General features: G+C 38.3%; 2 protein-coding genes across 4 annotated transcripts in view; one reads left to right on the top strand and one right to left on the bottom strand.

Annotated features, from left to right (window-relative positions):
• The window catches only part of LOC145464283 (eukaryotic translation initiation factor 3 subunit C-like), a 29575-nt gene extending 26660 nt beyond the window's left edge, over positions 1-2915 (top strand). For 2 of the 3 annotated variants that reach the window (XM_081448126.1, XM_081448127.1), the window contains exons 26-29: positions 171-258; positions 1054-1146; positions 1420-1498; positions 1786-2915. In XM_081448126.1, coding sequence (XP_081304252.1) covers positions 171-258; positions 1054-1146; positions 1420-1498; positions 1786-1940 — 415 coding nt within the window. In that variant the 3' untranslated portion in view covers positions 1941-2915. Of the gene's footprint in view, positions 1-170; positions 259-1053; positions 1147-1419; positions 1499-1785 lie in introns of those variants that run through there. The other variant, XM_081448128.1, reaches the window with a different exon arrangement.
• Positions 2916-5593: 2678 nt separating this feature from the next.
• Positions 5594-14472, bottom strand: LOC145464304 (uncharacterized). Its single transcript, XM_081448151.1, has one exon. The coding sequence runs from the start codon at positions 10567-10569 to the stop codon at positions 7390-7392; it is 3180 nt and encodes a 1059-aa protein (XP_081304277.1). The 5' UTR covers positions 10570-14472; the 3' UTR covers positions 5594-7389.
• Positions 14473-15851: the final 1379 nt, after the last annotated feature.

The raw sequence follows: 15851 nt of genomic DNA on the forward strand, positions 1-15851 counted from the left end.
TCCGCTAGTATTAATGGTCCAGTTCACGTCTTATGTAAGCTGCAGCTTGTGGAAGCCATGGTTTATTTTTCTGGTATAAATGGCCAGTTATCCAACCATCTTTATCCGTTCTATTTGTGATTGGTGTGCCAGTGTCAGCTCAAGTATGTATTTGTTGTCTTTACTTGTAGTTTGTATACGTTGGCTGAAATGTTTGATTTGCCTCCATCTGTGGTGCACAGCACTATCAGCAAAATGATCATCAACGAAGAGCTGCAGGTTTGTGATATTGTTTCTTTTTCAATTATTATTATTATTATTATTATTATTATTATTATCATATGGCTTGTTCTTGTATCTGATATAACAGGCACTCTGATTGGCTAATCGTAGGACATTATTTTCCTGTAATGCCCACGAGAATTACCTTGACCTTACCGTATAGACCTCGCTATTGCTTGGTCAATACTGCAAGGTCTCAGTCTGAGATTTTCCCATAAAGATCTCACTCTCAGATAATAAGTAGTTATTATTATTATTTTCACAGTCAAACAGTTTAAGTAATTTGTATCTAAAAATTAATCTTGACATCTGCGTAGAGAAAGCCACACATGTAAGGCTCACCGCTTGGGATTAGGGTCTGAACCCCATGTCCTCTAATCTTGCTTAGAGCCCTGTGCAATAACCATTTAAGGTTTTGCAGTCCACCACTTAAGTGCAAATTTTACTAAGATGTCAGAGAATTGTAATAAAGAACAATTTCCCTCTGTGTCTAACTTTAAAATAAGATTATTGTGCTTCGAAGCTGGAGTTTAAATGGAATTCACCAAAGAAAATCAAAACAGGTTTCTGGAGAATTATTATACAACCATGGTATCAGTGGAATTCTGACATTTAACATACACCAACAGTCTTCACAAGCCCTGAGTTTTGGCTAGCAATGTCACTGATCATTTGCTGGTAAGGGCAGGCTCATATCATAACTATTAAAAATTAGTTGTTTTAATTAAGTTTGTTGAGTGGTCATTAAGAATTCAAATTTCAACTCTAAGCAAGGTTGTGTTCTCACTCCAGGCCTCTTGGGATGAGCCAACTCAGACAGTTGTAATGCACCGAGGAGCCGAGCCTTCTCTCCTTCAGAGCTTGGCGCTGCAATTAGCTGATAAGGTAAAATCTTAAATACTGTAGCCTGTTAGCCAGGTGTTTCATTAAGGGTTGGGCACCAGCAAATTGACCAGCTGTGAAGACTATTTTGACCTGCTGGTTTGATCACCAAGTGGAAAGTTTTTCTTATAAAGAATTTCAGATCAAATAGTTTTGCCCACCTGTGAAAACCAGTTGCCTTCCTGTTGAAAACATTAATGAAACCCCTGCTATTAGCTTTTCAACCTACAGCTTATGAAACAACTTTAATACAGAGTGTTTACGACTTGTTTTCAGGTCAGCACTTTGGTAGAAAACAATGAGCGTATTTATGACACAAGACATGGAGGATTTGTTCAGTTCAAGGACAGACAAGGTATGAACTGCTTAGAGTACTTCTTTTCTTCTTGGGAAAACTTTTACAGGTGTCTCTCACACTAAGTCTACATATAGTGCTTAATGTTTGATTATTTTGCCTGTGAACAGTTTGCTAGTGTGACAAAAGGCCTGAGAAACGCAAGACCCCTTTCTGGGCCAGTGTTATTTCCAGTTAAATGGAGACTGTTAGTGCAAAAGGCATAACCCGTATTACTAAATGAGTATTTTAGGAAGCCTTTTTAATTTTTTAATTGCTTGACTTACCCACTCTCTACTAATTTCCAGGTCAAGGCCGCTATCGTCGACAAAATCAGCAACATTATGATCGACAAGACAGGCCAGAAAAACAGGACAGGCAAGATCGGTACAACTGGCAGGAGAGATATGGGCGCCAGTATGACCGGCCTTACCAACAGCCACAGACACAATCATCTTATTAATCTAAAGACAATATGCATAATTTAATCAAGGAACATAGCAACACTTGTTATGGCCTGTCTGTGATTCAAGCTGATACTGTCCTTGTTTGCAAATGTGATGAATTTGAGTACACATTAACTAAAATGAACAATGGAATTCCAATTTCTTGATCCAGTTAGGCAGGCAAAAATTATTTTCAAACTTTAAAGCTTGAAAAACTGTAAGTGGCAATGCAGTACATTAAATAATATGAACCTAAGGTTTTGTTTTATCGCTACTAAGTGAACAGTTTTTTTGTACAACACCCTTTTTGTTACAGATACAGATCTTTGTTTGTCAAAACAAGGTATTATTTCAAGATGTCATGCCAAATTTATCAGCAGAACAGAACCTGGCCTGCGAAGCAAGCATTGCCATGCGAGAAGCTTTTTCCATATTCTGGCTGTGCACAAATTGGAGTAGGAGCAAAAATCTTTGAAGAAGCAGGGGTTGGTCTTCTCCATCAATATTTTCACTCCCACTCCAATTTGTGTGTGGCCAGAATGTAGACAAAGGCCTTCGTATGGGAGCACTTGCTGTGCAGACTATCTTGGACAAAACACCATAGTCTCACAGCTGCATCTCTTTAAACAGCAAGTATAAATGGGTCCTGATGAACTAGTGCTGGGGTAACCCCATTTAGGGCTATCATCGCATCTAAGATTTGGGGTAGAACTACTCCTACTTGCTTCATGCTACAGAAATTAAAATAGCACCAGCCATGTGGACCACTAGGCTTGAACGTGGATTACACCTTTCTTAAAATTTGAGTGTGATAAAAGGCTTTTTGTTTCAAGTAATTTAATCAACAGATTTAATAAACTTAGGATTTGAGAAATTGGGACTCCACTAAAGTAGAGTATACTGTTTTATTGTTCGGCATTTACTTTCAAAATCTTCAAATGTGTAAACATATTGTAAGTGAATAAAGCTGAGCGATGCCAGTGATAAACTGTAGCTAATGAAGTTATTTTATTCTCCCAATATCTCTGTTATGTTAGACACTGACTATGATATTTCCTCTGTTTCCTCTCCACAGCACTCTTTAGGTATTTAGTGTCAGAGTTGCTGTGTATTTTAAGGCTGGTTTTCCCTACTGACAGAGTCAGAGTCATAGTTGGAGTCCTAAGAGCGCTAATGACCAAGTGAAAATTGAAAATCAGAGTCATAAGCAGAGTCATAAGCTCGACGGAATTAGAGTCTTAAGAATCATTTTTTAGTGCAGAGTGCACTATTGGGATGGTTTGGGGGTTGACGTTGCTAAAGCACTCTTACAATAAGGCACTATGGAAATAAGGTGTAAACTTTAACGTTAGTACAATTAATTAATTTCAATTAATTTGGCTTGCAGCAAGGGGGGTAGGATGGGGTAGGTACTTGTGAGTACTACGTAAAATGGGTGGCATACGTACCTACGTTACTTCTTGGATCACTTTAAAAGGCTATACCAGTATATTTGTTTCAGAAAGCCCCTTGCTCTCCTTGTGGTACTTTTCTCTTTAGAACAAAACCAATATTTGCTCTGAACGCATGCGCAGATTAATAAGCGTTAGTGTCAGCTACATATTACATGGAAGATACATTTCATACAAGATCACACACTACCATTGTGTGCTTCTCCTTGTGGTAGAACCCTAATATGTCATACGCATGCGTTCTAGCATCGTTAGCGCAATACAAGAATGCTACTGTGACTGCGTGTCTTTTGGAATTATGCTTAACTTGGTTCAAGAAATATCATCTGTTGTTTCCAAACTACACAAGTGCATTTATTTCATCCTTTAATTGTCTTTATCAAAGAGACCAAAAAGTTCATACCCTCAGCTGAACCTCCCCCGAGTAAGTGGCATTAAAACCTGTCAAACTGTACAAAAACCCAGGAAACTGCTCAAATATTGCTGCAGACTCTGTGGCACCTACTGAAAGCATAAATTTTATCAGTCTTTGAGGGCACTCGTTCACAGATGTCGGTCAAGTAGTGCTGTTTACTTTCAATACCTCTGGTGGAAACGCTTCTCAATTGCATTAATCGATATCAGTGTGTATTTTAAATTTAAGTGGTTTTATTGTTAACGCCAAAGGTGGCAACAGAACATGCTGTTCTCTGACAATTTAATAATTAGATTAGTTCTTGTTAATTGGTCAAAAGAAAATTTGCATGTTAAATAAAGCAAATCGTTCCTCTTCCATTTCTTCATCTGACATTCAACTTTCTTCCATATATCTCCAGCTGTGAAAAGAATACAAGCACATCTTCCGTGTGTTTTCGAGAAAACAAGAGTATCAGGTCACATACCTTTGCGAGGAAAACAAACGTATCAAGTTACAAACGTTTGCATGAAGAGTAAAATTGTCACGTTCGCTACTTACATGTATTATTTAATTTGAAATGGGCAAAAATCAATGTAAAACACTACAGTAAAATTCGAAAACTGTCTTAACAAACAGTAATTAACTGTAAGTTATCCTTGGACTGTGAATAAAAATACTCACATCAAACATACACACTGCTAAGATTATGTCTCATCAAAATCCCTAGCTGACTAACAAGGTCAATACAAACCAGGAGTGAATGGTAAGGGTTATACAGGAACTGTGTTATGAGTACTGCGCCAGAGCTATACATTACACTCTGCGCTATCTGAGATTGTCTCACTAGTTCAGATTATGTTTGACTTGGTCGCTTATGATCCAGTTAAAACTAGATTGTCAGAGTTGGAAGCAGAAGAGCAAGAACCAACCAACTACAAGGCCTGGAATCAAAAATTGTGATTGGTTTATTCTACCGCTTCTGCTTCTGACTCCAACAATCTAGTTTTCACTGGATCATAAGCGACAGTCATAAGCAGAATGGGAGTTCTGCTTCTGACTCTGTCGGTTTGATTTTCACCAGATCATATCGCTCTACACTTGGGATTATGACTTCATCGATTCTGAAAACTAGTATTTAGGGGCAGCACTTATTTGAGAGTGGTGCTCCTCAAAAAACCTCATGCCAATTTTGTAAATCGAAACAAGATAAAGTTAACAGCTAAATGTAGTCACTTGGAACTGAAAATCATATTAATCCAGGGCCCAAGGGCCAGTTTCTTGAAAGCCCAGGAAACTTTTCGGGCCTGGACAGCCATTTTTAGTTAACCGATATTTAAAGAGAAGAAGAGGTGTATACACCTGAAACTTCTTGTACGAAGGGAACCTCTGTTCATAATAAGAATTTGCGCATAAACCAGTTCTTAAGTCATAAGGTTGGAGATTTTGTTACAGCTTTTCGGGTGCGAAAACATCTCGGGACCTTCGAGAACCGGGCCCCTGTTGTTCAAAAGCTGCATAGCACTACCCGCCAGGTAAATCGCTATCCAATGGATAAGTGATAAGAAAACAAACCACGCTATCCTCTGGATACTGATTTATCAGGTGGATAGCATTGTCCACCTTTCAAACAACCCAGGCCACTGGACAGTAAATACTCCTAGAACAAATTCAGTCTGATGAAGCTTCATTAATAAGCACCATATTGTTGTGAATGAAAGAGATGCTTATTCAAGGGCGCTGCTCTTTGGTATTTTTGCCAGTCTGTGGCTATCAATTGGAGGCAGCAACCATTCGGGAGGGGGGGGGGGGGGAATAGTAACCCAGTAACCCAGGAGAGAACAAGGGTATTTTGATGATTTTCATTCTGGTCTGATCTCATTATATAATATAATATTGGCTAACACGGGAGCGAAAAGAAAGAAAACTGACTCGAGGTAATGTTGTCGTGATAATAATTATCACCCTTGTATGCAATTTCACACTGATTTTCTCTCGAATTTGCTGTATAAATTTTTTGTTCGTTGTTAATACAAAATCAACACATTTTTCTATAGTCTACAGTCTTATTTATAGACCATAGAAATAATGTCATGAAATGTTCAAAGCTTAGCAGTGAAACAGCTCAACTGTGGCTTGTGGTTCCACTTCAGTTTTGAACATTTAACAACACTATAAAAGTGTAGACTATAGAAAAGCGTGGTCTGTTTGTTAAGTGACCACAACACAGAACTTCCTTATCAACATTTAATTAAAACAAGAAAAATCAGGAGCTTGGCTCCACTTAATTACATATATAGTTGGTGACAAGCTAAATCTCATCAAGTAATTGTGAGATACTAAAAGTTCATCTTGGTACTAAAAGTTCGTCACTATTCTACAATAACTATTACACAGTTGAGATATATATATTTGAATACAAAGATGTGATAATTTAAAATACTACGAATGTCTCAAATTCAGTTGATTCCTCATATCAGGCACATTTATCTGGTTAATAGAAAGAGATTGGCTTGTTATTATCAACTAAGTTGCACTATCTTAATAAAGGGCTGGACCATTAGAAACAAAGGGAGGACAGGTGTGAGGAAAAGTGAGCTACAAAATTTGTAATTTTCCTTGCAAGCAAACTGGATCATATTTAGATTTAAATTTATCTCACTTTTATATAGATTGTACAGAGCTTGTGCACTGCAGAAGACATTTCTGTACAGAACTAAGGATAGGAAAAAAATCATGAATTCATTGAACTATCCCTTCCCTTGATTTTTAATGGTCCAACCATTTTGTGTATTTTTGAGCGCGCCAGTTGTTTTTCAACTCACGAGGAGGACCTCTCAGGAAACACAACAAGTTTTTGATTGGTTAATTTCGATCCTACATCTCAGTCAAGTGTTGTTAACTGTTGTTGTTTCATTCAGTTTGCCAGTTTCACGCTTGTGGGAAAGACCAGGAAATTCTGTTCGCACTTGTTTGAGCCGTGTTTGTTAAGAGAGCCGTGTTTGTTAACAGAGTAATACTTTCAAAAGTAAAAAGCTACGTCCGCTTGAAGTCCTCGGAGTTGAAAGACAATTTTGTTGTAAACATGGCGTATGAAGACAAGCCGAAGCACTGGAATTCTTACCGGCGAAAAAAACAGCTAAGACTAACCGTCATGTCATTTATCTTTCTTTTTGTGTCATTTTTCCTTTGAATTTAGTAGCTCATTAAAGTGTTTTGCCTGAGAAATTTGTGTTGTTTTCAAGTTGAGTTACATTTAAGCTTATTCTCTTAATTTTATTTAGTAGCGAGTGACGTTTTTTTTTTCAAAAACTCCGTAAAACCACATCTTACACAAGATGTGTTTGAATGTCAAATTACAAACACAAAAATAAATCTTATCTAAGCACCTTGTAATGAAGTTGTCAGGCTACTTCATTTAAGCTCAGAAAATCTTCATTTAACATGATTCGTATCCTAAAGCACAAGTCACTGCGATGAAAAACTGTTTTACGTGGAATTTTGTATTTTACAGAGTTTCTGTTTTGTTTTCTGCACTCGGTTACACAACAACTACAATCCTAGCAGTTTGTTTATTCGATTAAGTTTGTTGAAAGACAATGGCAATCATTTCTAAACAATTTAAAAGATGACCTCGCAATTGGGATTATCCTGTTTAATTTGCTTTTCAGCTTCACTTGTTATTTCATCATTCCCCCAGAGGACTAAGCTGCGTAACTTATAGCTATTTACAAGAGCATTACTTAACTGCTTTACACTTTCATCTGTTATTTTATTCCTAGCGAGGTTTAAGCTGCTTAATTGACTATTTATAACAGCCTTACTTAACTGCTTTACACCTTCATCTGTTATTTCATTGTAGCCGAGGTTTAAGCTGCTTAATTGACTATTTATAACAGCATTACTTAACTGCTTTACACCTTCATCTGTTATTTTATTGTACTCGAGGTTTAAGCTGCTTAATTGACTATTTATAACAGCATTACTTAACTGCTTTACACCTTCATCTGTTATTTCATTGTAGCCGAGGTTTAAGCTGCTTAATTGACTATTTATAACAGCATTACTTAACTGCTTTACACCTTCATCTGTTATTTCATTGTAGCCGAGGTTTAAGCGGCTTAATTGACTATTTATAACAGCATTACTTAACTGCTTTACACCTTCATCATCTATGTTATTTCCCCCGAGGTTTAAGCCCCGTAATTGACAATTACTATTGTCAAACAACTTTACAATCTCTACACAACCCAACGAGCCAATGTTATTATGGAACAAATTTATGAGCGAAATTTGTTGAAAGCTGTTAAGAAAATGAACCACTGCTGTACAGTCAGCAGGTGCGAGGCGACAAGAACTAAAATCTACAGCATTAAAGCCAATCTCTTCTAACTTACTTTGAACAACTGAACCTGATTCATTGGTTTCGTAGATACACTTCATTAATGTAACCGCTAAATCTTTTTCTCTGCGAGTCGGCCAACAGGTAACTGTGCGTCCCTCCAATGAATTGTCATCCATCAGCCCGCCTCCATCTTTCTCCTCTGTTGTCTTAGGGTGAAGGTCGGTAAATATGTCGATAGACTGCTCACCAAGTAGACCACCGACAAACTGCAAAACGAGTTGCCATTCACCATTTTTGATGTGGTCAGCAACGAATCTTCTCAATTTTCTTCCTTTCATGGCTTCGGTTATATGCTTGGCTGCGAGGAACTCTTGCATGGTGAAGGGAATGAAACAGTATTGAGCTTCGTCCGTGAAGGCGTCAAGTTTACGATCTGGTAGGCGATGAAAAAGGCTGCTATTCACCAAATCCTCGGGCACTTCCTTTTGTCTAAAGATTAGTCTTTTTTGTGTCAGCCCATCGAAAGCAAGTTTGGCCAGTGGCTTGATTTTCATTTCCACTTCAGGAGGCAAATGTTTTGAGTTAATGTCCTCTCGACGGAGCTCTTCGTTGCGATATTGCTCATCGTGCCGGAAGAAGAAAAATTTCATGGATCTTTGGTATATTTCTGTCAGGCCAACACCAGTTAAACCCTTTTCGCTGTGGAACTTCAGAACTTGCAACAAGTATGAGCAAATTATCAGGCAGTTCACTGGAATATAGCAGAGTGACAATATGTTCATGTTCGTCTTGATGTGCTCCCATATGTTCTTTCCTGCGTCCGCTACATCTTCTGCTGCATCTTTCGCAAAGTTCTCCACGTATTCTTCAACTTGTTCGGATCCAAAGCCAAGAATTTCAATTACTTTGTCAAAAGGAAGATTTGTAACGTCTGCTATGGCAGTGGTTCTGATAGTGGTCAGAATGCTTGCTCCGCGGAGGAGATTGCCTTTCACTATGTTGTAGAAGAGAGCAGAGAGAGGCATTTGTTTTTCCCCGTTCTTGCAATAGGACGGTTTGGCGACACTTGACCTATTTAGACACTCGTTCAGGTCGTCGAAAAAGATTAGAACTCTCTCGGGATTTGTGACGACGTGATTCCAAACGTCATCACTCAAGCGTTCTGTCTCTGAATATTGTGATCTTGATAGAAGATCTCGAAGGCTAAGTTCTCCCACAGAGTTGAATTGGCGGAACTTCAAGAAAAAAACAAAGTCATAATCATTTAAAGCTTTGCCTGATGCCCAGTCCCTGATCCACTTAGTTAAAAACAAAGTTTTTCCTATCCCGGGACGACCAACGATAAGGATTTTCTTGTTTTCATCAGCAAATATATCTTCTCGTAATACCGGTCGAACATTTTCCATTGACTTAGGGAAAACTTTGAGTTGTTCCTTTCTATTCCCGGTGAAGTCATATTTCGCTCTGTCTGGAATAAGAACTAACTTAGTGTAAATACGATCTAACTTGAGATCTTTATTTCTGTTGCCTTCGCCGTACTTTCCTTGAAACAGGGCGTTGAGATCTGAAGGTTCCTCCGTGCTTTTTTTGACACTTTCCTTCAGGCTTTTGGTGAATTCTGATGGTAGTTGTGGTTCAGTTTCTTGCATTACTGATAGTGGTCTTCCTCGTTGGGGCTCTGATGATATTAGTGGTTCAGGTTCTGGTGATGGTCCTACTTGTCGCAGCGCATGATCGGGAAGATGATCTTTCACAAACTGCGAGTCTTCAAGGAATCTTCTCCCTTTTCTCGCTCTTGACAAGATACAAATGATCTCAATTAGAATTAGAAACGCAAAAACGCCATTCAGCACGCTCACAGCCTTCGCCCAGAAGGTTTTCTTTGTTGCTTGTTGATTGTGACACTCGTACATGGTCGTGTTACCGGCGGATGACGCATTCGCCGCATCACTGCCTCCTGATATTTGGCAATGAAAGTCCGAGGGAAAGTTGTCAGGATAAAACAACTGAGTTTGTAGGACTATGAAAACAATTCCAAAAGTTAATCTGGTGACAAGTTGACAAAAATACGCCACAAACAGTCCGCGTCTTGTAGGTGGGTTCTCGTTGTTTTGTCTTTCGACATCTCTCCGGCGATTGGCTGCCAGCTGTTCATCGACTTTTGACTTAACGACATGGGAGTAAATCACACAAACAAATCCAATGCCAACAAAATTAACAATCACGAAGCCATAGACAGGAAAACCGGACTTGTTGTATTGTTTCTCGTACTGCTCAGAACACTTTCCTCGGACAAAGTCCATCTTGTCACTTTCCGCAACACAACGAAAATCACTGTTCTCCATTTCTGCAAAGATGCCAAGCAGGATTACCCCAAATAGAATCCAGAAAATAACTGCCACGTAACTGATCCTGTTGAAGGTTTTAGGTGCCAGAAATTCCCTAAGAGTTTCCATTTTCTATAATCTCTGTCAGTGGATCTGTTTAAAAAAAAAAACCATCTTCGATTAGAATGAGGCGTGCAAGTAGATTGAACATTGTGGCCGAATATTGCAACACACTATTTTGGTAAAAACGTTTAAATTTCGAACTAAGGCTGAAAGTTTTTTTTTTATGTGTTCTGTAATGAGCCATAGAATAAGACAAGCTTAATGTTTACATTTCACCAGAACTCAAGTACTTTTCTTTCAAAATTTTGTCAAAATAAACTTGCTCTAGTGACTCTCCGTCTTGGTGTCCAATTATGCTCTTATAGGAGCTCAGTCACGGTTTGCTCATCTTGAAAATTTAGCCTAAATTTTTCAAACTTGTCGTTTGCAATCTGTGTCAATCTTCGCCATCCTTGACCATCCTTGTTCCTCTATGGTTTATTATTTTCTCTTTGATGTTTTTCTATCTTAGCAAACTGTTATTTTCAGGTTTCCTTCCATTTAAAGGAGATTTAGTACGAGGCCAATCAACTGAAAACACCGTGACTGAGTTCCTTTAAAATTTGGCTTCTCTTAAGCCTCGACGTTCTTACAAAAAAGATTCTTCCAACAAAAACAGTGTGCGGTATTTAAAAGGTACCTGGCATTAGCGTGAAAAATTTATTTTCTCTGCCTTTAATGTATTACAGTTCTAGACCGTGTCCATTTGCTTTTTGTGATGTTGTTTTGGCCAGATATAAAGTCTATTAAGTAAACGCTCGGGAAATATATTTGTGCAGTCGGGTTTACTTCGAAGTATATGCAACAACTAGTCTACATAGGCTTTCTGTATAAAATCTAACAGACTCATCAAACAAAATCTCAGATTCTAACGTATGATATGACTTTCATTCATTTCTTCAAAACAGATTGCAAGAGGAAAGCAAATCCAAATTGCTGCTCGAAAAGACAGTTTTAATATTTACCAGACCAAAAAAAATGAATCAAGTTTTCGCTTATCGGGATATGTTTTAAAATATGTTTGTTATTGCTCAACGTCTAATGATCCATACATGTGCGTTTATACAAATAAACCGATTTTTTCCACTGACGCGCTCTAGTTTACACGTGGAGATGTAAATAACCGATTTTAGCAAAGATAAGCAGAAATGCTCTAATATTTTGTAAAAGCCCAGGTGGATTCTCGTTTTTAATTTGTGTACTTCGTGTCACGAGACGTAGATTACTGGTAGTTCCTCTTTCGCTTAGTCCGTCGAGCGTTACCACCACGAGTAACAGAGAAAGAGGACAGAACTAAGACTTCATGCGAGCATGCTTTGACGTAGGCGCCAGCTGGATGCTTAGCCGGGTGCATTTTCAAAGTCAGGAGAAACAACATGACTGTCGTTTTAGAACTGGTTCATCTATACATTTAGAAGGGAAAAAATGTCTAAGCAAGGGCGACAAAACGAGATTCTGCTGTTTTTCTGCAGCTCAGTTTTAGAGGGGGCTTTTAGGTTATGGAATTCATGTGACAAGAAGCTGTAATAATAGACACCAAGACTGATCGTCTAAAGGTTAAGAGTGCATGAACGTTTTCAATGGTCTGGCGCCAGTTATACAACAGTGGTAGGATCGATGAGATGGAAAAGATAAACAACGTTTAAAAAGGGTCTTGAAGGTTGCAAATGGTGCTTTCTCAGCAGAGGTTGCGCGTTTTACATTTTTTTACATGTCTTTAAATGACCAAGCTACGAAATAGAAGATCTGAAAGAAAGCGCGCGAGTGAAAAACTGTGGAGTTTTAAAAATAAAGCTGCACCATGTAAAAACCGACGGGGTTGGGATAGGCAAAAACAGTCATTTGAACAAAACAAGTTTCTTTTTGTTTATTGGGTTTGATTTCAATTTTTCGACAAAGGTGTTAACTGAATCCTTACATGTAATGGAATTTCGTGGCATGAGGTGCTGTAATTGACAGGATATACTGATGTGATCAACTGCGAAGGTTAAAAGGTGCACGTTTTTAATGGATTTGGCGCAGGACGGTCTTGGATTAACCTACAGAGTTTAGCCAAATAAACAATCATGCACGAAACGGTTTAGAACTGATACAGCTATTAATTCAAACCATTCTGCCAACTACTTGAAAAAGCCGATGGAAAAAAGACTGCCAGTTATATTGTAACTCCCGCTGATTAGCCTCTCTTTGTGCGGGTTACTCAATCGCTCGTTTCCAAAGAAGGTCTGTGCAGTAGGCTACACAACAATCGGAATCATTTAGCTTCTAGCAGTTGTCATGATTTGAAAAAACAAAATCTTAAGTTCGATAGTTCAACCTCAGTAATATTTACATAAAATTGTAATTCAAATGTTTATTAATACACTTTTAAACACAGTTTCCCGGTACTTAAACAACTAAAGATTGATTGAGCTTTGAACCGAACTGCATTGTGCTCAGTTAAAGAATCAGTAGTAGTAGCAGTAGTATTCATATGAGTACGCTAGTAAATCAGGCAAACTTTTCTAAAAATGCAATCGTGCTAGCAGCTGGAAACAATAGCATTATAGTTTCTTTTCTGGCCAAAAATGTTGTTTGCACTGTACTGAATTCGACGAGTAACAAAGATAACGATCCATGATTGGTGGCAAAGAACACAACGCCAAATCTGCGAGCTCTGTCTGTCTTTCAGCAAAGTCCCAGCTTGTGAGGAAGCCGCACGATCACATATCAAGAGCTATTGGTTACTGTTCATTTTGCTCGACTCTAAGGAAAGTTCTCGAGGCAACAAACATGTGTGGCGGTCCAAATATTGTCAAACAGCAACGCTTTTGAAGCACTAAAACGCTACACTTAAACTCGTTAGACTAACCTTGAACATTTTAACATAAAACAAACCTGCATTCACAGATGTCAAAGAAAGAAAGCAAGAAAGACAGCAGCGATAAACTGGGTGATTCACAACAGAGGAAAAGTGACTAAAAGATGAAGGGACAGCTTGAGGGGAGGGGCCTATATGTGTGGGTGATATCAGTTAAAGAATGTCTGTTATTTCCTGTCTCCTTGGCAATAAGAAGTTTCTCTAAAGTTCTCAAAGAAAGCCGCAATTAAACAGGAACAAGTTGTCTCCAGTCAAGAATTCAGTTGACATATCGTAAGTACTGTTTTTGCTGGGGCGTGGGTCTTACTCGGAAAACATCACGGAGAAACGAAAGAAAAACTATTTCCAACTTTAGCAACAAGAAGGCCGGAGTGAGTGTCTTTCGTGCAACCTGACGAAACTTCTTTGATACGCGAATGATTTTGTTTTTCGATAGTTTTGGTTACTGAGATTTGGGACGGCAACACATATGTTATAATAAACCCTTCAGAAATACAAAGATAAGTAGGCTGGCAGTTACACATTCCTTCTGTAAAATTATTTAGAGTTGCATCAAACACTGATGAGGAAAATAACGTGATCGCCGAATACAGAAGTTGCCAGATAACGTATCAAGAGCTATTGGTTCCATGTTAATGTTGCTCCACTCTGAAGAATATATTCTGAACGCTTCTAAAAGCTTTAGTTTGGCAACGTTTCGGTTCTTAAAAGGATTCAAAAGCGATCGATATTAAGGCTTTTAACTGCTTAATTCGCTTTGTAGAATACTTGCGTTTATAGCGATATACAGAAACACAGCCAACGCGGCGGCGTTATTACAAGAGTCTTAGATCAAAGAGCTAAGAATGTTCGTAAGCGATAACGGAAAACTCCTAGTTCGATGGTCCAAATATTCCCAAACAGCACTAATATACACTATACTTAAACTCTATCCAGATTAACAATAAAAGTTCAGTTTAAAATAAAGAAACACGAACCTGCATCTGAAGATATCAAAGGCAGCAGCAATACACTGGTAAATTCACAACGAGACAGGAATGTTCAAGAGCTTGAAGACTGAAGATGCAAGGAACGTCTGTACCGAAGGGCGGATGACTTCTTCTAATAAAGAACGGTTTGTTTAACCTCAGAGCAAGCCTAAAATAATCAGAAAGCAGTTGTCAAGAATTAAATTGACATTTAGACAGTTCATTTTTGGGGGCGCGGCTCTTGTGCGGCAAACATCACGGAGAAACAAAGCAAAGCTATTTAATTACACCACAACCCTGAGGACTTTAGACCATAATAAATAGACATAGCAATACGGGGATGTTGCTTTTCAGTAGTTTTGGCCACTGAGATTTTGAACCAGAACACAGTGAAAAAATACTTAAATGTACGATAGTAAAACGTTCAAGAAATACAAAGATAGTAAATTGGACAGGAAATTACACTTTCCTTCTCTAAAACTATTTTACAACTGTGTAACTTGCTGACGGTTAAATTAGACATACCAAAACAAATGGAGCAATATGTTTTCCAACAAAATTTTCTTGAGTTCAACTTCACTTAGGCTAATTTCTAAGAACTCTGTCATTGAACGTCTCTGCGGGTACTTCTGTCAAAGGCGAAGTCGCGACGATCTTACTGATTAGAGATTAAAGGGAGGTTTTTCACATAAAGCATCCACCAGTGTTCCGTCAGAGCCAAAAGTTTTAAATATATAGAAATTATCATTCGTCTGACCCACATTCAAAGATCAGAGAAAATCAAACAAAGAAATACCTTGAAACAAAGAACTGAATTAAGCTGAAGGCGCATCTTAATATATTTCCACAACATAGGTGTCTCACTATTAGTGTTTCACTGTGTAGTTTGATGATGATGATGACGATGATGACAATGTAGGTTTTCAATGGCAAAAAGTGAAAATATGCTTTTCAAATACTAACAACGTTATTGACGCAAATCAATTCTGGATAAAGGTGTTAATTCCTTGCATGTAATGGAATGCCAAGGAGTGAGACACTGTTATAGATACCATCGCGTTGTTTTTAACTGATAGTGAACAATTGCGAAGGTTAAAGGTGCACGGTTTTAATGGCTTGGCGCTGAATCCGCTTGACAGGATTAACATGCCAAATGAACAGCCTAGCACGAAACGGTTTCGAACTGATGCAGCTATTAATTTGAACCATTCCACCAACTAATAGGAAAAAAGAAGTTGTCTGTATTCAGAGATTTCAGGAAAAGAGCAGCAATATACTGGGAAATTCACAAGAGAGGAAGGAAGAGTAAAAGAGAAAGAAAAGCCTGACCCGATGCTTACGGCAAAGGGTCTATATGGGCGGATGAGGCCAATTAAATAACGTCCGTTATTTCCTGTCTCCTTGGCAATAAGAAGTTTCTCGAACGTTCTCAAAGAAAGCCGCAATCAAACAGGAACAAGTCAAGAATTAAATTGCCATAT

The sequence above is a fragment of the Orbicella franksi genome, chromosome 12, assembly GCF_964199315.1.
Source record: "Orbicella franksi chromosome 12, jaOrbFran1.1, whole genome shotgun sequence".
Classification (NCBI taxonomy): domain Eukaryota; kingdom Metazoa; phylum Cnidaria; class Anthozoa; order Scleractinia; family Merulinidae; genus Orbicella; species Orbicella franksi.

Coding starts and splice junctions, on each gene's coding strand:
- LOC145464304 (XM_081448151.1), bottom strand. CDS start 10,569: ATGGAAACTCTTAGGGAATTTCTGGCACCTAAAACCTTCAACAGGATC.